Raw genomic sequence first — 25346 nt, 5'->3', positions numbered from 1 at the left:
ACTGAGCATGACGTCACATGGTATGGAATGTCCCTTTGGCCAGTTTGGCTGTGCCCCCTCCCAGCTTCTTGTGCACCTCCAGCCTTCTCAGTCAGCAGAGCAGGAGAAACTGAAAAGTCCTTGGCTAGTGTAAGCACCACCTAGCAACAACTAAAACATCGGTGTGTTATCAACTTTGTTCTCATCCTAAATCCAAAACACTGTACCAGCTACTAGGAAGGAAATTAACTCTGTCCCTGCCGAAACCAGGACAAGTACACATGCAAGTCCCTTCCCAAAGAAAAAGAATGAATAAAAGAACAAACTACAGGATGTGACAGATGCTTGTCACATCACTTTATGTACTGTTAGAAGGTGATCAGACATTTCAGTGGTGAGAGTGGGATGAACTTCCGTAGACTAATTTTACTGCCTCAGGCATTCACTGCTAACCAACTAATACCATTTCGTTGTAGTAAAAATACAAACAATGGGCTATTTTCATCTTAACTTCAATGGGTGCAGCGCCTTGTTATTTAGCAATGTCTCCTAACAATCAGGTATTAAATACACTACTGGTATCCAGATTCCACACGATAAAACATGGCAGCAATGCCAGTACACTTAGTAGTATTGAAAACAGAGAGCAAGGGCACGTGTAACTTAGAAAGACAGGTTTTTAGCTTTCATGAATAAAACACAACTAAGGTAATTTACATAGCAATTTAACTTTTAAATCCAGAGCTACTAGAACTTTTTTTTTTCCAAAATGTTTTGGCTTAATTCAAAACACAGTTGATCGTTCAGCACAGCTAAATGGGATATTTTAAGCATGTTTTAAGTGGCCTGTGTTTTCACGCCAGCCTTGTTTGTAAAGTATCAGATTTAATTTCAAATGTGCTGTGACTGTGCCCTCTTCGTAGACAAATTCACTAATTTTATTATAGCTTATTATCACTTTTACTTAAAGCAAATAATCTCAAACTGTCAGCAGAAGTTCAAGAACTTGGAAAGTCACAAAAAATCAATTTACCTTTAATCTTCTTGTACTTTTTGTACCATCTCCCAAACTCCTGGCACTTGGTTGCTGACACATTGGCATAGTATGTGCTATTTACAATGGATGAAATCATACTCTGGAAGTACAGAAAGAAAGACAAAAAGTGTTTTAAAATATCTTACACAATTAGAAATCTTTTCCAGGGAAAGTGAATGACATGCGAGTGCACAATCATCATCCATTTGCGACTTGAAAACCAAAAGAAGTGTCTGATGAGTACACAAAATTGGTTTTATTCTCCATTCTATATTCCCAGCCATAATTAAAATTAGAAAATAATAATTATTATTTTGCATAATAATGCAAAAAAGATGCAGTACAAACCTAGACTGAGAGCTGCAGCTCAGGCCAGGGGGGGCAGTTCTACTTTACTTTGTACTTGTGATATTACAATATCTAAACTTTAGTTGCGTAACAACAGGCGGTGCCATGCTGGGGAACACATGCTCACTGCATGGTGAGAACAAGCATGATTTAGGAACCAGATCCTAAAGGTAAGATTAGATGCTGCAGCATGCATAATCCAAATAAGGCTTTTCAGATGTCTCTGTTCTGCTTCCAAATGCAGCGAGACCACACAGCCAAGAATCGGAGAACATCCGTGCTACTCACTGCAGAACAACAGTTAGGCAAATAAGTTAAATTAATATAATTTATAGAAACGTGTGATTAGCCCTTGTGTGAAAAATCACCCAAAAGAGAAATTAACAGTGTCATTCAGAGCACAGGGAACTACACATACTACAATACAGAACAGCCAAAAGCCACAAAAAAGCTCAACAAAACTGAAATACCACTTGCTTAACCACCACTCCTCTCTACTCCTTGTGAATTCCCTTCAAGCAACTCTTAGTACAAGCCAACTGAAGCAGAGAGGAGCGGAGCTGTTTTGCAGCACCTGATACCCATAAAAATGATACTATATATCTGGGGTGCCTCTGCCCATAGGGTGGGAAAGAGCCTGGTTACTGGTAGTTCTTCCTTTCTATTTTTTTCCCCTCCCTTCACCCCTTCTATAGAGGAGGCATCTTTTTAACAACATTTTGCTTTCCTTTTCCCCCCTCCCGAACTCTTCCAGGGTCAAATCATTCCCAGCACATGTACATTTCCAGCAAGGAAATGCAATCTAACACCACTAACACATGGGAGCCAATGCACCTTCTCCAGAAATCACCTTTTCCTTATGCCCTCCTTCCTCACTTACGTCAAAGCTCAGAAAAAGCCCTGGCACATTGTATGACCTTTCTGCACAGAGATGAGAGAGCGAGAACAAGCTATTTACCGTGGGTTACACCTATTACCTATTACGTGGGTTACAAGCTATTTACCGTGGCCCACCGGCTCCTGCAGGCTCTTGTGCAAAATGGGATCTTGGCCATCTCTGGAAAGCTACAAAGCTTACACATTGGCTTACTCAATTTTAACAATGCTTTAAAAACAAAAACATCCCCTCCCTCTTCCAGATTTATCCAGCCTTCTACGCAATTCACTGCAATATCACAGGACTCCAGCTGTTCCTGAACTCTGGAGTTTTGGGGACTTAAAAAATGTGAGCAAAACTGAGAGACTTAAGATAACTGGGTGGTGCAGATTAGTTTCAGTCTTCAACAGGTAATTTCACTTTCAGTAAAGAGGCTCTTCTGCCTTTTCACTTCAACTTTTCCACTCGAAGGCTGCTATGGTGCACTGCAGAAGTGTCTGAAGGCTATGAAGTAAGAGCCTTTTTAAGTGGCAGCTTCAATTTCTAAAACTGAGATTCAATTTTCTAATTAAAATCAATATTTTGAGACATAAACCTAGCATTGTGGCAGTCAGCAGCAATTCCCTCCCCATAAATCCTCCCTTGCTCCAAGTCGTTTTAACAAGCAATAGTATTCTGAAAGCCTGACATGGAGATAGCCTCTGCTAAGGAAGGATTTTGAACAAAGTTGAGCTAACTTGCTTTTTTTTAGAGTCACATTAGGTAAATTTCCAGTCACTAAGGAAGGGTGGGGAAATTGTTTAGCTCCGTCTACATATCAATTTGGTTCCCCCCCCCCCTTTTCCCCCCAAAATCCTCTAGTTCTACAGTAAATCGACATTACTGAAATTGCAGGGCTATTAAATATCACAAAATATATTAACCCATTAACCTTTATTTGAGAAAGCAAAGCTTAAACTAAATAGTAAAATCAAATAGTAAATCAACCATTGGCGAAAAATCCCTGGACAGGTTCTCTTCAACTGCTTGACAGTAGAGCAGGGGAAGGAACCATAACAACTTTCAAACTGCATATCCTCACTATTAAATGGAAAGGAATCCTAGGGGTATTTCTGCTAGGAATCTTGATAAGTCTGCAGAAAGGAAATATCCATTCAGAAGAGAGTGGCAAAAAAAATTGACTGATTGCGAATTTCTAAATAATGCACATTATTCCTGGGAAAATCCTTAAGTAAGGAATAGATTATATGAAGTAGCAGGTATGTTCGGTATGTGTGTGGCCATGACAGTCACGTGGAATGAAAACTACTTAGACCAGGAGCTAAGAAATATCCGCACAAAGAAAATCCAGTGCAGTAAGTTCAAGGAGAAAAATATGGGATGTGCTCACATCCCAAGAAATCTTGCTCCAGCAAAGAGACAAAACTCATGGTCAGGGCTAAAATGAGTTATACAATATACAGGAAAGACAGAGGTCTCTATGCAAAGATGGAAATGCTGAAATAATTGGATTTCTTTCTGCCACACACACTCCCCCCACCTACCCTCCTTCCCCCCTGCTTGGTTAACTGGGATTTATTTGTTTGAAAAGGAGCCGTATGCTAAGAGTAGCTAAGCTGCAGCCACATAATACACCTAGCAGAAAAAAACAGAACAATTTTAAATCAAAGTGAATGATTACATTTCCCATTAGCGGCAATCAGAATCCCCATCTGGGCTGCATGGAAAGCTCGGGCACTGAGAACCAGAGACAGAGCACCGTCGCTGGTGGGAGCGGAGCTCCCTGCGCTGCCCCTCTCCACTTCTGTACTTGAGGCACTGTGAACACATTAATAAACAGCAGCATTTACTCTGCAGTTTGACTCCTAAGAGACCACTCTGCAATTTGCTGCTGTCAATAATATATTAACCACAAGGGGGTTGTAATGACATTTCACATTTGGCACGATATTTTTTTAAAACTGATTTGGGAGAAGGAATTGTATTAGAGGCATATTCAGATGAATGTAATAGACAGCTCCTCTACAACCTTCCATTGTATCTCTTGCATTTTGTGAGCCAAAACAAAAGAGACTGAAACTTTTTATGGCAATAATAACAATAACAATACAAGCTGCATTCTTGCAGTCCCAGTTCAAGGGTTAGTCATTACTCGAGGTCACTTACACCTGCCCTTAAAAGTAAGCAAGCTCAATTTTCTACAGAAGGATCTCCTTTTAGTTTTGTCCACTAAATAAATACTGGGGCAAGGATTTTTGCTGCTGCAGTCCTTCAGTAATTTTGTAAATATATTTCAGACTGAGGCTATAGAAGGATTAAACCAACTGCAGCATTTCTACCTGGTAGGCTTTGAAACTGAAGTGGGAGGGAAAAGACCCAGACAACAAGTGAATTCTGCATATGAAATGATGCATAGTTTAGTTATACTGGATATTGAAGAACACTGGGCAGAGACAACCATATGCTGCAATCATCATTAGCTGACCAGATTCCACAGATAATTCTATTTAAAGAAATTACACTTAAACTGTGTGAAAAGAAAAATACTTTCGTATTCAACACACTTACGCTCTGTGCATATCTAGAGTCACTGCTACTCCTTTGGTAAATAAGGCAAGTTACATGGCTTTTCCTTACACAGCCTTTCCATTCCTGTTAGTTCTGCAGACCCAACATGGCTAAGGAAGATGAGGAACGTGATTCCTACCAATTGCAAAGACCTAAATTCTGCTCTGTATCTCACCTCTGTGCTTTCCCTGGAGTTGCAATCATAACACAGTGAGGCAAATTTGTGCTGGTTATACACAGAAAGAATTCTCTTGGTTCACTGAGGCTTTAGATCATGAATTGCAGGACGAGTGTACAGTACAATGCAAGACAGGCAACCACAGGAAAAAAAATGTTAGATACAGGCTAGCAAAGCAACGGATTTTTAGCAAGCAGGGATTACTGACGTTTTGACTTTTTTAAGATACAACAGACAGATTAACCTATGATTCTAACAAAGTTTTTAGAAGGCAACATATTTTTCACTCCTAGAAAAGTTACTTGGTCTGGGTGCTGAAGTGTTTTTCTGTTTTTTCTGAAAGGCAAGGAGGACTCGGTCATGAAAATTTTATGAATCTCTTGTTATGACAATCTGCAGTACAAATAGAACTCATGATATCTGTAGGAACCTGTGTCTTAGTGTCTTAGACATGACATCACTGCCGTTTATAAAGCAGTCATGGAGAATGAGACTGAGTTTTTGTTCTTTTTTTAACATAATCACATATACATTTTTTGTTGCTGTTTCCTAGAAATTGGGGCACAACTGTTAAAACAGCATACTTTTTATCATAGTTGGAGGCTGATGAGAGCTACCTACAGGTTAGTGGGGGAGGCAGGCCTCTGCTAGTGGGAAGAAGCAACTCAAATCTTGCATTTGAGGATCATCAGTCCTATTGCAAAAGGTTCAGAATGAAGAATTTACATCTCACTGAACAGCAGGATAAAAATCAACCAATTCATTCATAATTTCCAGCTGGCAACCCACTAAGAAAACATGGTATAAAGATACTTTTTTTCATATTAATTCAAATTTCTTCTTTCTAAAGAAAACAAGAAATTGATGTGATATTTATGGAATTGTTTAGTCTAAGCCCTTTACTGAACAAATATGAGCTTTAGATCTTGTAAATCTGGCTTTCCCTAAGCCTGTTAAAAACACTGACCTGTGAGAGTGGGCATTCTTTGGCTAATGTGCTCTGATTCATCTCTTTGAGCAGTTCCTTTAAGGCATTGCGAACTGTGGCATGGTTCCACTGCTCTGCTGGCAAGTCTTCCAACTTTGAACAACTGTTAAAACAGAAAGCAAAAAGTAGATAGAATCACCACCTTCATAGATGCTTACTCTTTGCGTACAAGTGCTATAGACCTTTAAGCAGCGAGCACAACCTTGGAGTTTCCTGCTTAGCCAGCCCGTCAAGGTGTTTCTCCCCTCTTTCCCCTCCCCACCAAGCCCGACTCCCAGAAGATGTGTAGTTTAACTAAAAGAATGACAGTACATGGCAGGAATAGCAGCTAATCCTACTATGATATTATACGTGTGCATAACCATTCCCTCTGGGGCCTGGTGGAGAGCAAAGAAACTGCATAAAGCAAGCCCCAGAAATGGCTGGATAAAGCCATCCTCTCCAGACAAAGAAAGATACTCCTGCTGGCATAGAAAAATAACTATATATGCCACACTGTCACTAAGAAAATCACTAAACAGTAAGGGCCCACATTGTGTGGCAGCAAGGCTTTGAGCAGTGAGTCTGAAAAATTAATTTTATTTTATACCAGTTCTTATACTGCCCTCATCGCTGAAGTATCCGAGAGCCTTTCAGAAACACATTAAGCCATATGCCCAACATCTGTCACATGTAGTTCCTCCTCACTTTCATTCTACAAGAACTGCGTATGTAGTGAAGCTTTTGTCTTCATGTGACTTGTGCTTCTTTTAATTTAACAAGCTTATGGTCTGTGTCTACATACATGGGGACAGACCCGAGAAGCACATCAGAAAGTTGGGAGAAGCTTGTCATTGCCATTCATGCCTGAGAAACTTAGTGCACGCTCTCCAATCGGCCTCCGAGGTGGTTCTGCCTTCTGCCTGTACAGCCCAGCTTTATGCTCGGAGTTGAAAGTTCAGTTGTGCTTGAGGAGTTCAAGCAGTCAATGACCATCTTTATCTCAAAGTCACACGCTATCTGTTATTTACATGGCATCCAGGCATTCAAGCACTTTGAAGATAAAGAATGAGACCTTCATCTTGGGTTGATACCCTGAAGTAATACAGATGTGACAATAGGCTAGATGGACTCCTGGTAGCTCACACTTTTGAGGAGATGAGTTACTGCACTCCAGTTTTATAGCGGCTACAGGCTCTAGATGCTCTTTTACAACTATGCTGCAGAGATGCAGTCTAGCTGAGAAATGACAACAGTATATAAAACCAAGGAAACGCCTGTTAGTGGGAACTGGAAGCCCCAAGCCCCATCAGAGATATAACAGGAAAGAAATGTTGCTGTTTGGGACGTTAATGTCAGTGAGGCACCAACTACTGCCAAATTCCAAACCGAACTGAACAGTTGGAGGGTATGTACCTGCCACCAAAGGACACAGACACACATCCCAATGGACCCCTCTTCTGTTCAAGTTGAGCTTCAAAGAATTGTGGGCAAATTATTCCAGGCTGTCTGTTATTTTTGCCTCTTTCCTCTGACATGTCCTGACCACAGAGCTACAGCAGTCTGCGTAATGTAGGCTTACCAGCAGGTCTAGAGTGTGCCATGCACTGCCAGGGACCTGCCACACCACCTTATGCAGACATCAGTAACTATTTGAGGACTCTTTTGAAGGCCGATAGAGAGAAAGGGGGAGAAAAAGTGGGAGGGGGGGAAGGGAGGGCAAGTAAGTGTAAAAGTGTCAGGAGCTTTTGCTTTTCTAATCAGAACTAGCATTCAGGGGAGGAAAATATTTTCCAAATGCCAAATGGAGCTGCAGTAACACATCCCTTCCTCATCTTCTCGCCTTTTCACTGGGAAGACCACTGGAGAAAAAAGGAAAGTCAACAAGCTCCCCTCCTCCCCATCTCAGCAACTGGCAGTAGAAGACCTGGATTCTCACAATGCAGCCCCTGGAAAAAGGCAAGGAGTTTTTTTTTTTTGATACAATAAGGCCTCAGAAATCCATTAAATTAGGGATTGTGGAAAGGTCTGCCTTTAAAGGCCCCGTATCTTTACTTGATTGCGTTTCTGCCCCTCCCCTCTCTGCTGCCATATTGCTACTTCAGAAAACATACAAAATCAGCTGGAACATGCACCAAAAAGCTGCCAGGTGACCCACTCTTCTCTTCATTTTTCTTTTCATTTCATCAAAAGACCAGAAATTAATGAAGACAGGATGTGCTAATCTCTGTAGTAATGCTGTGATCGACAGAGCAGCTCAGAGAATAGAGAAGGACAGATGTTCAGAAACACCCACCTTTGTAATTGGATTTTCAATGTCACAACATGATAGACATCTTGTAGCATGTCGGCTACTGTCGCATCTGGTGCATCAGTCACATAACTGAGAGGGAGGGGATTCCACCTCCCAAGCTTGATTATTCCTGAAAAGAAAACAAAAAATTCATACTTTATATTTTATCGGCCATTTACTAAACCCTTTGATAAGCTTGTTTGTTCACAAGATTCAAGATCTGCCTTGAGATTTATCGCAGTCTTGCTCAAAAAGATCTGTTGTACTGACTCCTGAAGCAAACAATGGGGAAGAGTAGGAATAGATTTTAAATTCTTAGCAGAGAGCTGCTGACATGTTTCTGGCTCTTAAATTACTTCACGGAAGCACAGGAGGCTTCCTCCCTTCACATCTTTCATCATCCCACTAAAGCCTAGTTCTCTAAGTTAGAACAAGCTTTAAATATTCTATAGTCCTGATTTTGCAGTCTACAAAACCCTTCAGTAAATAAATGCATTGGTTTTGACTTGAACAGGAAAATTCCTATGTGTGGGCTTTCAGCACACAGTTACAATCTAAGCATGGTACAATTCCCAGTGTGGATGGATGGCACTGGAAATCCACGAAGTAGGAAGAGTTCACCCCCAGCTACAAGTTGCACTATGCAGACGGTTGCTTTTCTTTGTGAAAAAAACCAACTGCAAGCTGCTGACCGCAGATCCAAAATAGCATTTGGGGGGCGGGGAGGAATGCTGTAAGTCCTATTTCTACTTCTGTTCATTCTTTAATAGGGATCATCACCTCTTCTGGATGAGATTGCCACAAAGACTGTAAACTTGAATGGTAAACCATTTGGTGCAGAGGTATTATTTCTGTTTAGACAGAAATTGCAGAGGGCCCACCCACACCAAAAACAATGACTAATACCCAGGAATGACTTCCAGGAAGACGCCAAACAAGGCAAGCCACAGTGCCATCCTACATAAGAGCAAAGCAGTTCAGCCTTTTTCTGCACTATTGCAACTACTGCTTTTATTCCCTCCTCCACCGTGTTCCCATTGCCCCACTGTTCTGCTCACATAACTCCTCTCAGCACAGCCCTACAAGACACCAATCACCTTTTCTCCCATTTAAACTGATGCCTTTTGAGGTCTGCTAATATACTTTTTGATCTTCAAAAAGACCATCTGTAAACTTTACTGCCAGAAATACACTAATAGATGAGAAAACTACTTCCTTAACAGGAGCTCTAAGAACTCTCTTTGGATATCTGGAAGGATGCTGTGATGTCAAGAAACTTCAACTCTCTCCTCCTCACTTTCTACTCCCAGTTCTTCACCAGCTCTGGAACTAATCCAACTGAAGTAAATGGCAAAGGTCTTTGATCCTGATTTCCCAAACATGATCTTAAAATAAATACCACCTCTGAAACAGTGAAACAAAGCTTCTTGCACAGAGACAATGATAGAACACAGTGCTTATGAGCCCATGAAATAACTGCTACGGAATATTTTTTTGGTTGAGGAGGAAATAATTTTAGTACAACTCCTTTTCTGTAGCACTTAAATGTTTGCATCTACCGCTGACGTATTGCTTTGCAAGGTATTCTATCACCACATACTGAAAGAAGCTCGAAGCGACCTAGTTCATCCTCAGTGGCACAAAATTTCACTGTAACATGCTGGTACAGACAGGCTAATATTTCAAGAGCAGATTAGAAAGCTTTTGGCAAGGGAAGATCTTGTCCAAATGAAACAGAAAGTTAGTAAGTGTTGCTTGATATCCAATGCTTGAAAATGGGACATAAACAGAACAAAAACATTTAAATGATGCACTGTTTCAGTATTAAGATTTAACAATCTGGTGCTGAATATGCTGCAGTATAAATAGTGCCTGGACTCAGATCCAGTAGAGTAACACACAGCACTCATTCACAGCACCGTATGTCTCCAGTGCTGGCTCCTTGAGTCATATTCCACTTGCCAAGAAAAGCTGTTTTTCTTAAGGGGATAGTTTACTTAATGTTATCTCTGGTGACAACAAGAAATGCGTATAGTACAGCATATATTAGTCATGAAATGAGCATCAAGGGTCCACTGAGTGAAATACATGCTGGGAAAACACAGTTTAGCTGCTGACTTCCTTCACCCCCTTCTGCTATATAATAATTTAAAGCAAAATCACCTAAAAATCCAGAAATCTATACCAGCTTCACAGAACACTTGGCTTCCTATGTTTAACCACGCCAAGTTTTCACGTAATTGAAAAAATAAGCATCATATGTGCCCCATAAGTCACATCTAAATTGGTAATATTTTACAAGAAGCTTTATTTTTCATTCAATTAAGGAAAGCACTCAGAGAGCACACCATCTGCAACTGCTCAGGCCTGGCAACGCTGGCGAGAGACAAAGAAACGGTCGGGGGTCACTTACCAGTTACGAAAGGTGTCCCCAAACTAAAAAAGTTTAAAAGAGAAAACCACAGCGCAGCCACAGTGCACCATGGGAAATACTATGCAAATTGCTTTACAGGAAATGTCTGCTACTACTGAAAGTTAGGTAGATTTTTTTTTTTAATCCTCCTCTACAACTGGAGAGGAAATAGTTTTGGCTGGATTTAGACAAACACAGGTGTTACCATAATGCTCGGTGCCTCTGCACGTTAACACCTGCTGCGAGTCCTTTACTCTGTGTTACAGCACTGCTGATGTGCACTATTTTTTCAGCTGGTGTGATATGACGTGCAAATTTTTTTTTTCCAGAGCACATTACGCTGGTCCAAACGATAGCCAGAAGCCATGGTTTCCATCCAGCTCCTCAGCAGACTTCACAGGTGGTTTATTTCATGGCACCGACGCTGTACTTAAGGCAACTCTTGGGCTGCATTTGGGAAGATGATGCCAGCTTGTTGAGCAAACGTATTCTCTGCACGCTAGAAGACATCTCTGAATGACTCCTCAGTAAAATCTGAGTGGACCAAAATTTTCCCCCTAAAAAGGTCCCTTCTCATCCAGGACCGGGTATTTCTACGTGTAACAGCAACGCCAAGATGAGAACAGCCTGGTAGCATGGAGTCACTTCCACATACACATTTTTTATTGTTCCTCCCATTGACTCCAACTGATACAGCTCAGGCCTTTAAAGAAATCACTTCAGCTGGCCTGACCGAGCTTTTATCCTACCACAACTGAGACTTGGGAGCGGGGACAGGAATGAGCAAAGGTCACCGAGTTATTAATGAATATACTACTGCTCCAGGAATATCACTCCTCTGTCTGCTCCAGACCTTCTCAAAATTATGTGTGGATAATGCACAGCAGATCAGACTGCTCAGGAAATTCAAAAGCACATCTTTCATGAGTTCACAAAACTCTCCTGTTAATGAGTCTGGTTCTCTTTTCTGTATCAATGATCCTTTGGGACTCTTTTCTGAGTTTTCTGAATGGAAAGTTCAACAGATTTCAAAGCTTGCTCACACTCAAGAAATGGCTGTATACTAGCAGAGCTGTCAAGAACTCATCTAGAAATGGTTGAATGCAGCCCAGGCCAGTTAGTCAATTAAAGACAATAAACAGACCAAACAGTTTTCACAAAAGATTTTTTTTTGAAAACACATTTTAGAAGAGATGGTTCTCGAACGCATGTCCTTCTACAGACAGGTCTTTTATTAAGTTTAAGCTTCAGCTTCATCAAAAGACAGAGTAACCTAGTTTTACCTAGTTTTAAATTTGTGTAACTCCCTTTACCCACAAGAATGCCAGAACACACTAGTGGCAAACTTCTGTGAGCTCGAGTGTCAGGTTCACACATAACAACCACTGCAATTCACCTCTGTCGTTCCACTTAGGCCAATGATGTGCCACCCTGCTGGAGTGCTTTCAATTTAGTTTCATTTAAAATGCAGCTCCTTTGGAGAAGAAAGTGATAACCACGCAAGTCTGAGCAGAACAATACATTGAACAGAAGCCTTGACCAGCTACATCATGGCTGACCTCTGTATCTAGCAGAACTTGTCACAGGATCTTCATGACCTTTATTTTACAGCATCACCTGAAAGAGTGATGCATCCAAAGCACTGGGACTATTCCTGGGACTTCACCCTAGTGAGATGTGAACTGAATGGATGCAAGGTTGGGGCTAAAGCAGACTTCTAGAATAACTACGTTAATCAGGAGCATAACAATATCAAAAGGCAAAAAGCTGCTTTCCTAGAAAAATACAGCTAAGCTGGCAAACCCTTTTCATTACCATGTAGCTTATACTGTCTCAGAAAATTATTTACCTATACGGGCTAGAAGCCTCATTTGTCTTTGCAAACAGAAAGATAGCCATACAGTACACTCATTCTAAGAATGCCACATCTGGGGTTTAGGAAAAAAAAAAAAAAATATATATCTCAATCATAGCCTAGCTATGTCACTTCTTGGTCATAAACAGAATGAAGTCCAGGTCCTGCATCTCCCGGTCACCTGCACAGTTAACTTTTTATCTGGATAGTCCCACGGGGAATTCCTGGGACATCTCATGGACACTTCAATACATCGCTACTGTAAAATCAAACTCTTAAAATGGGGCGTTTTCCAAATTCCTTTTTGCAGCTAAACAGAGCAAACAGGACCAGAACACGCCTCGTGTGGTCACTGGCTCGCTTCACAAACTATCCCCTGCTCCCACCACAGCTAGATTCCTGATTTCACCTTTCACAATTTACGAGCACATCTTAAATGGATACCTGTAGGTGGGTCACACAGGATTAATGCAACTTATTTAAAATGCTAATCCGCTAAGGTTAAAATTAAGTCACGGGATCAAATGAAGGACATTTTGGAAGTTCCTATTAGTATCACCACCTCCCACCTCAACATTTTTCTGGAGACAGCTACAAAATGAATCATGAGTAATACCTGCCCAAATATGTACAGAGAGGGAAAGAGAAGGAATTTTGTGTTCTTTGGCTAAAGAGGAAAAGAAGGATAGCAGAGGACATTGATTCCTTACCAAACATTGTTAAGATCTTGTCAACACTAAGCAGACAAACCATTTGAATCCCTGATGCACAACACCAAACCCTCTCATTTTCTACAGCAGAAGCAAATGTGACCTGCTGAGATTCATATAGGGTGAGTTATTAAAGCAGACAATTGCTCTCCTTGTGGATTGACGGACACAGTCAGGCTGGAAACTGGAGAAGTGCAAAGCTTGTTTCTTACGCTACAGCTCCATGTTCGGTAACGCCGGGTCAGCACCGTTGCAGGCTGTGGCAGTACAAGTTACATACAGCTCAGGCAAGAACACATGCCTGTACAGTCAGACACGGCAAACAGCACGGAGTTGATGTGAGCAGTGCCCAGCCCAGCATAAGATCTCCTGGGCTTTATTCACCCCTTCCAAATGTTTTGAGCAAATTTGATTCTGCGGAGTTATACCGGACCAGAGCCATGCCTCACATGGCTGTGGCTGTCCCAGAGCTGTACTAGATACCCTAGTGTTCGCTTCCCTGCGTCACAGGATCACAGCCTGAGAGTGTCCAACCGCAAACACAAGGCTGGGCGAAGAACACAACTGTCGTTTGCTGCCGTGCTGTGAGTCCGATCAAATAGTTTTGTTTAAACATCTTACTTTTTAACAGCAGCTCTTATCAACACACAACAGAAACCCAGGAGAAACTGCAGATTAGTGTTAGCACCCAAATACTTTTGATTGCTTTTACAACTCCAAATTAAAGACCTCAATGAAACACCCAATAAAACCCCCGCTTCCAGGACAATCAAGACATTTATCTATCAGCCACTACTGTCAGGGCCCCCCTACAAGATGGGTAGGCTCGTGTGACGTTGATTGCATCTGTTTATCCTCTTCAGAGACGTCTTGTCCCTATGCTATAGCATGTAATTTTCCTTTGTTCAGCTGTGCTTTGTTACAGAAATTAAAAACTGCCTGTCCCATGTAATAAGTATATAGAATTATTTATCCATAAATCAGTTTGCAGGAAATCACTACCCTGCAATACATAGTAACTCAGCCCGTGTTTCTAACCTGTGCCCTGGCTGTAGTATATCATCAAACTGTGACAACATAAAGGCGTAATTTGTAGTTATTATTGTTAATCCAGCAAAGGGAATGATTTTTCAAGCAGAAAAGAGAAAAAAGCAACAGGAACAACTAAAAAAAACCCTGATTATATTAATTTTTGTATTATATTATTGAGCTGCCTTTTCTAGCTCTTATGGCAATTTAAAAAATATTATACTGTCTTTGCCCATCATTGTAAGGGTGCCCTTATTATTCTATTGAATTTCAACCAGTGACATATTGGGGTAATAAATGGGAAAAATAATCAGCATAATCCTTCCCTGCACTTCTAAAGCACCTGTCATCAGAGGATCCCAAAGCACTTTAAAAACATTAATTAATTAAGCTTCATAACATCCCTATGAGGTAGACTGTATTACGCCAATTGACATATCTGTGATTTAGTGATTGAAAGCACACAATGAACATAATCCTATGTTTATGCCAATACAAAAGAATCCCCCTCCTTCCTCATTTCAGTGCATAATAAATAATTCAGTGAGAGAACAGGAATAAACTATGTGATTACACTGTGATGGACACATCCACAAATCAACAGGAACACCCACACTCCTTGAATGATGAACACTCCACCCCAGCTCGTGAGACTTGTGCAACTTGAGGGCTCTTCACAAAAGGGTGACCTTCACCCAAGGGGAAGGCACGGCCGAGCTACCCCAAGCTCTGGCAGCGCAAAGCCCCTTGTACTGCTGTCTTTGCTACTGCTGTTTTAAAATGCTGTCATAAACTATGTGTACCAACAGTGGTTTACAGAATGAAATTTTGTGGTACAACAACGCATCTATGCGCTGGTCAGTTTAAACACTCGTATCTAGCCTTTCAGATCTGTATCAATATGCAGACTTTAATAGAGACTATGTATTTAGACCATTATATATTTATACGATTATATATTAAAATGTTTATAGAAACATGGATGTAACTGTCAATAGAAAGACTGTTAGCATTACAAGGTTTAATTGAACTTCAGAGTACTTTCACAGATGAAAATCACTTTGATATATGAAGCTTGGTTTGAGTTTTTAATTTTTTGAATGCTAGTGTTGCCCATTCCTTTCCTCCAGCATGACTGTACTCAAGTATTTGACTTAAATAACATACACCAAACAGTTTGATGCCTTGTAATTCTACATATCGGGTTTACATTTTACTGTAAAAAGATTGTGGCTCATGTAATAGATGCTGCTTCACATTTGGGAAACGTTATGTGAGGACCCTGACTTTTATTAGATTAATTTAATATAGGCACTAAGTTACTAGACTAAATTAATAAAGATCTTCTTAAGAAAAAAAAAAAGAGGGGGAGAGAGAGAGAACAGAATGAACCCACAAATTTAATAAAATTTTCTGAAGCTTGTTATTTTGGAAGTCTTTATTTAATTTTCCAACCCCCTATTCTGTTTGAAAAAACAGCCAATAATTGGTAAGGAAACAGAAGAGAAAAAAAAGGTTGATGTCATTTACTTCAGGGGATTATTTTTACAACTGTTATATGATAGTACATGGATACCACAAATAAATAGAAGGGTGAGGAAGCACAGGAGGTACAAAATATTACAAAAAAAGTGTTTTTTACATTTTTCTGTATTACTTTTAAAACTATTACCTCCATTGAGGAAAACCACATTTAGCCCTGCATAACATCTCTCTCTCGGCATTTTTGGGAAGTCTGCACTTACCTTGGACAGCAAGAAGTAACACATTAATAAAGAGAGAGAAGTCCTCTTTTTCTCTCTTTTGTCTGAGAGAGCGAACCACTCCTCTAAGCGTCACTTCCATGGCATGAAAACGAAGTCTTTTCAGTCATGAAAACTCACGACAGAAAGGCTACTGCATCCAGGATACTAAGCAGCTCTTAGCAGTTGCCCTTCACGACCGTGTCAGCCTGGAGCTCAGCTTTACCCTCCACCAGGGTGTTCTCTCCTCAGAGGCACCATCACACCGGGTCTACTTTTCTCAGCAGTATTATTCAGTAGCCCCACTGCCCACAGGGTTGCAGCACCTGCTCCTTCACTAACATGACCCCCACATAAAGCCCAAAGCATGGTACTCTCCCCATTTTTGCATGAAATTACTGTCTTTTCAGCAACCTCTACTCTTATGGTAGGATCCTTCCCAGCTTAATCCTGGGAACGCTTGAGCTTGCTCAGCTGCACAGGAGCAAAGGCTGTGCCTCCTCCCAGGGAGCACTGGCTGCTGAACACCTTTGAAATCCAGACCAGTAGTGTCACAACTCAGCCTATTCCCTGATCAAAGAGCTTCCTTAGCTGTTCCCATGCCTGGAGGTTTGCTTTGCCATCTTAAAACCACTGCTGTTCCTTTTGCTTTGGACAGCAGCTGCCTTTGAGTCCCAGGCTCCCTGGCAAAACACTGCCTGCTTCTCTGCCATCCCCCAGCCTGGCACTGGGACCACGGCTCCTGTCTATAATTTGGTGCCTCCCAGAGAGCCAACATAGGCAGATACTGCTAGTGGGGACCTGTAACGTGGTTCCACCTCAGCCTTACAGGCTGAAAATTGGGGCTTTAGTGTATTTGCCTCAGTTGCTAAGAAACATGAATGCAAGTGTACTCAACAGGTGGTGCTTTTCTCTGCTGCACATTTCTTTAACAGCCACAAATGATGCCTGGATCATCTTGCCCCAAATTCTGGACTCGGTGACTGTATTGCCACCTCATGACCTACAAGGGGCTGCACATGAGTAAAAGGACCAGAACTTTACACAAACATTTGCTTTCCAACCTCCTTTGTCAGCTTCCTGCCAGCCCAACACCACCGACACAACCTGCCTCACGACACCTCCAGCAAGAACAAGGCATCTGAGCGGACAGCCTTTGGTCCCCACCCTCCAGAAGCCTTTCTTGGATTTTTATATTGTGATGTTTTCGAACGGAGAAGAGAGGGAGAGGCAAAAGATGGTTTCCTTCTTTGGGGAAAAACCTGTATCTGTTTTTAAAAAGATGCCAGTGCCCCAAACTCCTTCAGTTCACCCAGCTTCAATGCTCGCCTATAAGCTTCACATGGAAAGACAGCCCACCGAGCAGGAAAAAAGCACAGTAACATGGCATTGCAACTGAATACATAAAACACATTTTAAAGGTTATAAAACAGCATTGCTAATAGGACATTGTAGAGGCTAATAGGCTTAGAATTAAGCCTACGGACATTGTTTGGCCTTGTATGAATCTGAATATCCTGCCTACTCACAGTAACACAGCTACAGAGAGCACGGAAAGTCTGGCTCAGACTGCAGACAACAGTAGCCAACTATCTTTGTGTTGAGTCAACTGTAAGTAGATTTGAAAATTCATGGGTCTCAAGTCCGAAGAAAAATAAGGACACACAGCATGCTGTGCTGCACAAACCAAGCCCTAAAATGAATGCAGATTCATATTTTGGCCTATGTAGTTTAACAGCTTAATCTCTTTAGTTTAAGATTTGTGTCTTTTTGGGGTTTTCCTTACACTGTATAAAGACTAGCAAAACGTTTTTTCACTAAATTACTACTTTTGGCTTGCCTTCTGTCTTTTCTTTCCTCCCACCAGACATTCAGTTCTTGACTTCCATGAAAAAAACCAACATGAACAACTGAAGAACTAGTAGAACAGCATCTAACTAGCAGGATAGAAAAGCATGTATTGCTGAGGAAAGAGAGGGATTGAGGACTTTGCTGAAAACCCCAAACAACAACTGCTTCCACTAATTCAAGATTAATGCAATATGTGAAGATATGGTTGCTGTTACCTCTGCAATTTCACTCAGAAGTACTTTGCTCTCTGTAGCTGCATTATTGTAAGAGCATATCCAGATCCATACAAGACCAAACAATGTCCATAGGCTTGATCCTGGTATCTTTAACGACATTCAGTTAAGAACTAGATCCACCATGAAGCAGTTAACAAAGGAGGTAAGACTTGTTTTCTAGCATTTTTATATTAAAAAATTATAAGGAAGCAAAATTATCCATATGTAAATGTGCATGCACACATATATTTAAGAATATGCAACAGACCAAAGACTGTGGGTTTGTTTATCTTTAGGCTCAGGTCTCCCTCATAGCTCACAAACAGGTAAAAGGCAAAAGATCAAACCTTACCCTGCCCTTACAAATTGATCTACTAGAGAGAGACAGAGAATAGTATCTTTAAGGTCGCAGTATTTCTTTTCAAAATACATTCTAATAATCCTAGTCCCTAAATTGGGCAGCATTGTAAATTCAGATACACTCAGTTAAATTCAATATAAATTTTTCCTTCACTGCCACTCATTTCAGTTGATAACCTGATTCTCAGGTTCCTCATCTCCCTCTTTTCTTCCAAGGAGGAGCAAAACCATTCTGCATTTCTGACAAGTCTAAATAAAGCTTTGCTGGTTACTGAACTATGCTACATTTCCTATCAAGAGAAAACAAAGGAGAAAAAAAAAGACTGTAGTTCACCACTAGAGGAGATGACTCAGAGCAAGCAGGAACTGTTACCAGACTCAGAAAAAACAGTTTTCCCTTGTACCGTTGATGAGCCCACATTATGCTGAGATGAACCCAGATTTGTTTTCTTAGCCCACATCTTCCTAGAACTGAACGTATTTCCTTACAAAGCCACCAGATTCTTTTTGGATCCCGTTAGCATTTTCATCTTCACGTTAGTCAGTTTGCAAATGAAAGACTGAAAGATAGAAAGACAGAAAGAACTATTTTTTTTAATCTGAATGATAATTTTCTGTGCACATGGCAAAGACTGGAAAGAGTTATTCAACTTTTGGATCTGGAGGTTTGCAGCACACGCAGATCATGTTTTGAAGCATTTCCAGAAGTTTACTGCTTCTTTATGTAGCAGCTAAGATTCTCGTGTAATCACAGGATAGAGAAGCTGTGGAGCTGCTATGAAGAAAATTAACTCTATCCCAGCCAAAACCAGTACAGGAGTAATGGACACTGAGCCCACATTATGCTGAGATGAACCCAGATTTGTTTTCTTAGCCCACATCTTCCTAGAACTGAACGTATTTCCTTACAAAGCCACCAGATTCTTTTTGGATCCCGTTAGCATTTTCATCTTCACGTTAGTCAGTTTGCAAATGAAAGACTGAAAGATAGAAAGACAGAAAGAACTATTTTTTTTAATCTGAATGATAATTTTCTGTGCACATGGCAAAGACTGGAAAGAGTTATTCAACTTTTGGATCTGGAGGTTTGCAGCACACGCAGATCATGTTTTGAAGCATTTCCAGAAGTTTACTGCTTCTTTATGTAGCAGCTAAGATTCTCGTGTAATCACAGGATAGAGAAGCTGTGGAGCTGCTATGAAGAAAATTAACTCTATCCCAGCCAAAACCAGTACAGGAGTTTAATGGACACTGTCAGACACTGCAAGACTAAAGTAAGTCTCAAGCACTGGTGGCACTGCAAACACCCTCATGAGATGCTGGAGAGCTCTACTACCTCCTGAGATCCATGCTACAGTAAGTAGCTCACAGTGCTTCACAACCCACGAAGCTGGAAGGCAACACACCAGCACTCTCAGGCCCCTTTTTCTTTGTGGCCCTGCAGACACCTTAAGAGATGGGTTACCGCAACAGCCCCAATGATGGCTCTTCTGGTGAAAGAAACTGTTGTTTGATACCAACACTCCTGTACTAAACCAGTTTCTGGACCAGAACTCCGTTCCTCCAGAGGTCAGTGCTCTCACCACTTCTTTCTCTTTCCTGAACTATGTCTCACATTCAAATACAAAGAGCTAAAAAATCCCCCACGTTGATATTTCAAGAAAAAAGGGAGGAAAGACCGTCATTTCTAATCGTCTCCCAAAGCCCCAGGTGTCTCGGGCCCACATATGCATGGCTTCTACATGAATGTAAGCAGAAAGGGAATCCAGAGGCTCGATCGCAGTTCTGGGGAATATTGTTCAATAAAGATACAATGGGATGATGCCTTATTCTGAACATGGTACCAATAATGGAAAATCTCTGGAATCTACCAAAGATGCATTTCACCATAAGGTACAACATATACTGCTGCCAGCATTCTCCTCTGTACCACAAATACACAGTAATTGACTGGGGATTTCAACTAATAACATCATAGTAAAGGAGATAATAAGATATAAATAACAGTACTTCCCGAAGTCTTATGTAGGAAGATGAAGACACTGCATGCACATGCACTCCAGAACGACCCCCCAGTAATCCAAATGTATTCTCTTCTCCTTACTCGCACAGGGAACCAGAGTAAACCTGAGCACTGAGGGAGCACTACCAGCACAACAAGCACAACACAAAGAGGTGGCTTTGGGAGGTTTATCGTTTTCACAATCTGATTGATTTCAAAGGTCACCCTGGAGGAAAAGCCTCAATCTGGTTTCTGCCGACACAGTCATTTCCCACAGCCAATAACTATTCCCTGCTCTTGGCACTCACTCAGGTGGTGGGACGTGGGTTGCACTGTGGGTATCTGCATCTTAATGAAAGTCTATTTTACTCTCCCAAAGTTGGTTGTTCATTTGGAGACATGGAGTATTATTGGTTGTTTCATACTGCAGGTCTTAAGACAGGTATAAACTGCAAAGAAATAAAGATTTTCTGAGTAAGTAGAAACTTTATTACTAAATAATTATCCCAAAAGTCTGAGATGCCTAAAATACTAAAATAATTCAGACTTCAAAACCATTTGAAATGTCTTCTTTTTCTAATCGGTTAAAAAAAAGGGAGGAAAAAACCAAAGAGTATATGGCGTAAAGAGGTGATGCAGCACACCCACCACATGGGATGCTTCAGCACTTCTTCAGGTCTGTAGCTCTCTGAGTAGAGGCAGTTCAGCTTTTCTGCCTGCCTTTTTGATCAGCAGCATTCTAGGTGAGGACCAAACATCATCGTAATGCATATCCACCTGGAAAAATCCACTGCCTCAGAAATACCCTCCTTTCTCCATTTCACATTTGAGTTTATGGTGGATGAAAATCCAATCAGGGGAGCCTATCAGCATTAAAACAGCTCTCATGTTCCCGAGGTGATGGCTCTGGTTTACAGTTTATCGCAGAATAACTCATTTGAAGAGCTCATGCAATAAGGGTCCCAGTCAGTGTGACCAGGCACCACTGTGGTATAGATGTAAAAGGTCAAAGTCACACCATTAAAATTGTAATCTAGGAGAATAATCTTAAATATTAAATAAAATGGATAAATTATGGATGAATCTAAAATATTTTCTGAGAAATGCCTTCCTTTAGATACACTGTTCTAGACTAAAAATGTTGCTCTCATGAAATTTGAGAAGTTGTTCAATCAAGTTCCGCTGAAAATTATGTTCTACCCAATCTTCACAATCAGGAATAATTTTACTGCTGGTAGCCCAAAATATTGGCCTCTCTGTTACCTCCTTTACCTACTCTGAGGTGAAATGCTTTTCATTGCATGCCCCGAGAATGGAACCAAAAACCTGGAGGCCCCTCATCTGGAAATGTCTAAAGAACACTGTTAATTCATAGAAACTAAGATAACAGTTTGAAATGGAAATACTCTGTCTTTAGGCTGTGCTGACGTAAGCTCTTTACAAACAGCAATGAAATGGAGGTACCAATTTCAAGACATTAAGGACTTAAGCCAGCTTTTACCCAGGTACGTAGTGTACGAAAGGCTTCATATTCCATTAGCTGTCGTGTGCCTGCATGTGCCCTGTTTAAATAAGAGGAATGCCATATCTGAAGCATCTTTTGAGTAATTTTTATATTGAAGGAAAAGATTAGCAAATGTAATGAAATGTCACAACTAAAACTTTAGAGCGATCGTGGTAGAACTGCAAAATTATGCTATTATCATGGCTGAGGTGTTTTCTGCCAGTAGGGGAAAGGGAATTTGCAGTGCCGTATCTCACGAGAGACAGGTAGGCTTGACAGGCTGATGGGCAAGAATGATGCACACTCTCCCTCGGCCTCAGTGAGACAGCAGAACCCTCCACCAACAACTGCCCCAGACAGAAAATGGTCTGAACCTTGTTGCCAGCCCTTTAGGTCTCCTTCTGTACAAAGAAAATAGTTTTAATTTTTACAAATAAATGAATAGGTTTTCTTTCCTGCTAAAATAGAGCTCAGACTCGTCACAGTCCATAAGATGCTTTCAACCCTGGCTAAGAATCCCTCATGGCAAGTGGCTCTGCTGGTCAGTGCTTGCTCACTCACCCACCCACCCAGGGCCACATCACTGTCACCTTCCTCCTCTCACCCACGTCACGCTGCTCCCATCTCTGAATGACGGCCAGCCTCCTCCCAGCTCTACAGGAATAAATCTCCAGACCACAAACCTCTAATATCCCCTCCTCCTACCCCCAAGGCAACGACCTACTCTCTATTTAGCTTGAGTCATGACTTTTCTTCCCATCTTCTTACCATGCGCGTTACCCAAATTCATAAACAAGAGGAAGAGGAGATCACTAGAGACTGCCATGGGTCTAGTCTACTGGGATGAGCGAGGGATGCCTGCTCCGCAAGAGCCGTGCCCAAGGGTACCCACCACCAGGCATGCTCACTCAGCCTGTACAGCAAAAACACAAAGGTGCAAGCTCCCAGGGCAGGGCGAAGCTACCCTTGTAGTAGAGAAAGGAACACGGCAGGCAGGCACGGCGATCTCTGCCAGTCACATTCGCACCTCAGCATTAGCTTTCCTCATGGTGCACATATGGGCTACACATTTAACTGGCCGGCTGCACAGACCCATCTCTCCCAGCAGTCAAGGAGAAAAAAAGATTTCATTTTTCCACTAAAATAACCCACTTTACTGCCAGAGCAAATCTTTTTTCCTACAGTCTCTTCTGGATCAGTTTTCATGTATACATTATTAAATATTCAATGGAATAACTCTTTCTAAATAACATGTAGAATACCTTTTAAGTGGCTGCAAATATTATACGCTTAGCCACATAATGGGAGAGAACAGATCAGTCAGTTTAAATCATGCTCCCCTTACTGATTTTCACAGCAAAAGTAGTAAAGTATTTGTAGGGAGCTGATAAAATAAAATGCAAGTGAATTTAAATTAAAAAGAAAAAATAAAACACTTACTTTAAGGGACTAACACTTTTCCCCCTTCCTGCATATAAAGATATGTCTATCTGTATTAATTCTGGACACTATACAGTTGATCTATATGTACATATGTAAATTTAGACACAGATACGCAGCATGTTGGTATAACTAAGAAATTAAAAATGCAAGAAGAAAAAAAAATTTGAAAAAAAAATTTTTTTCAGGTCTTTCTCCTAGTAATGCCAGAAAATTCTTTGTATGTCATGTTGGGGTTTGAACATTACTAGTCATTCTCTGATGATATTTAGATGAGAAGCCTTCAACTATACAAAGTTGGTAAAGTAATTATTTCTATTGCAGAAAATTATCTTCAATCCTTTCGTTCATCAAATCACCATCAAAAGACAAAATTTTTTCCTGAATATTCCCTGTGTAACACAGATCAGTAGACTGTGGAAGTAAGAGATATTTTGCTTCAGTGGATAAAAATCGGGGGGGAAATCAGTTCATGAAACCACAACTTGCATAACTGGTTTTGCTTAAATGAAAAACAAATCAACTGATCATTTCCTGGCAGATGAAGCATTACATTAAAACAGAATTTAAGAATTTTATTCTTAATTATTTAGCCCTATCCTTACTCCCTATCACTCTATTCCCTTTTTATTTAAAAACTTGTTTTTAAAGCAGCTAAATTTTGAAGGAGAAATTCTGTCTCAAACTAGAAAAAGTTGAAACAGGAAAATCTCAAAACCAGATCACCTAAAAAAGACGTATTTTTAAATCCCATGCCCGTGCCTCCTCTGCTGTTTAACTTTCTCTCCCAGCAAAACTATTCAATGAATTTGATAAGACTACTAATATATTTGTTTAATCCCCCAGCCCCAGGCCTCCCCGGACAGCTTTTACGTGGATTTGTTAATTGTCAGAGCAGCAGCGTAGCCCTGGTGGGTGAGTTTCCCAGGTGAGGGCTGAGCCCTCATGAATCCGAGTTCATCACTCGCCACATTGCTAATGAGACAAGTGCAGCCCAACACGAGGTTAATTGTCAGAAGCAATAATCTAAATTAAACTGGCCAACATTCAAGTAAAAGGTACCATTTAAAATATCCTTTTCAAATGAAAGCAATCTCAGGAGTTTATTTGCCTACTCAATATAGAATTCCAAGTTTTAAAAAAAACCTTCCTCTTCCCCTCTGAGGAACCAAAGTAATTATTTTTAATACAGTGACATATGTTAGACAAAAGTATTAAGGAGGGGGCTTCATTCCACTCCAAGTCTCCACGGAATTTTCCCTTATGTGATCACACATCTGAGCTCAGATTTTAACCCAACCGATGAAGATTTTTTGAAATAACAGCTATTAGCTGATGAGAAATCCTTTCACAAATAATCCCGAAACATGGAAGAGCTGGTGTGATGTTCCCAGCACTGAGAAGTATAATTAAAACAATATGGGGAATAAAAAAAAAAAAAGCAAGAGTTCACAAAAACATTTGAGAAATGGCTCAAGTCAACTCAAAGCTCACTTGGTTTTGGCTGGGACTCCGGGCTCACGACAGCTTCAGCCTGCCAAAACAAATACAACCACCCATTTCTTCCCAATGCTTTCACTCAGGGAGGGACCTGCTCCTTTGCTTTCCCCTGCTATGATAATGACATGCCTGCTAGGATTTGATTGGGGTTCATATCCCTGCCTGCCTTTGAAACAATTATTATTCTGTTAATTGTGAGAAGAAAAGGACTTAAGTGGCACCTCGGACTGAGATAATAACCAATAGCTTCCAGATAATTGTTATGTGCTGTAATTAAAATAATGCACATCATTTAGGCAAAAAGTTTAAAAATACCTTGGGGGAAAGTAGTTCGGGATATAATTCCACACAGGGAATCTGTATAATTTTGGTTGTAACCACAAAGGAAAAATGTAGAATTTAAGATAGAAATTATTCATTTACCAGGCAGAGTTAGTATAAAAAAGTGTATTCATCTAATAAAATGAATGTTTGTGGGG

The 25346-nt window shown here is 40.8% G+C and overlaps 1 protein-coding gene across 1 annotated transcript in view; it reads right to left on the bottom strand.

The window, feature by feature from the left end:
• Positions 1 to 25346, bottom strand: part of SATB2 (SATB homeobox 2) — a 114624-nt gene that overhangs the window by 67783 nt on the left and 21495 nt on the right. The window contains exons 2-4 of the mRNA XM_009284677.2: positions 8250 to 8376; positions 5954 to 6077; positions 1013 to 1115 (exon numbers count right to left, since the gene is read on the bottom strand). Coding sequence (XP_009282952.1) covers positions 1013 to 1115; positions 5954 to 6077; positions 8250 to 8376 — 354 coding nt within the window. The remainder of the gene's footprint in view (positions 1 to 1012; positions 1116 to 5953; positions 6078 to 8249; positions 8377 to 25346) is intronic.

The sequence above is a fragment of the Aptenodytes forsteri genome, unplaced genomic scaffold (genome assembly GCF_000699145.1).
Source record: "Aptenodytes forsteri isolate BGI_AS27 unplaced genomic scaffold, ASM69914v1 Scaffold183, whole genome shotgun sequence".
NCBI classification, from domain to species: domain Eukaryota; kingdom Metazoa; phylum Chordata; class Aves; order Sphenisciformes; family Spheniscidae; genus Aptenodytes; species Aptenodytes forsteri.
The sequence above is the reverse complement of the archived record's forward strand: the minus strand, read 5'-3'. Positions and strand labels throughout refer to the sequence as shown.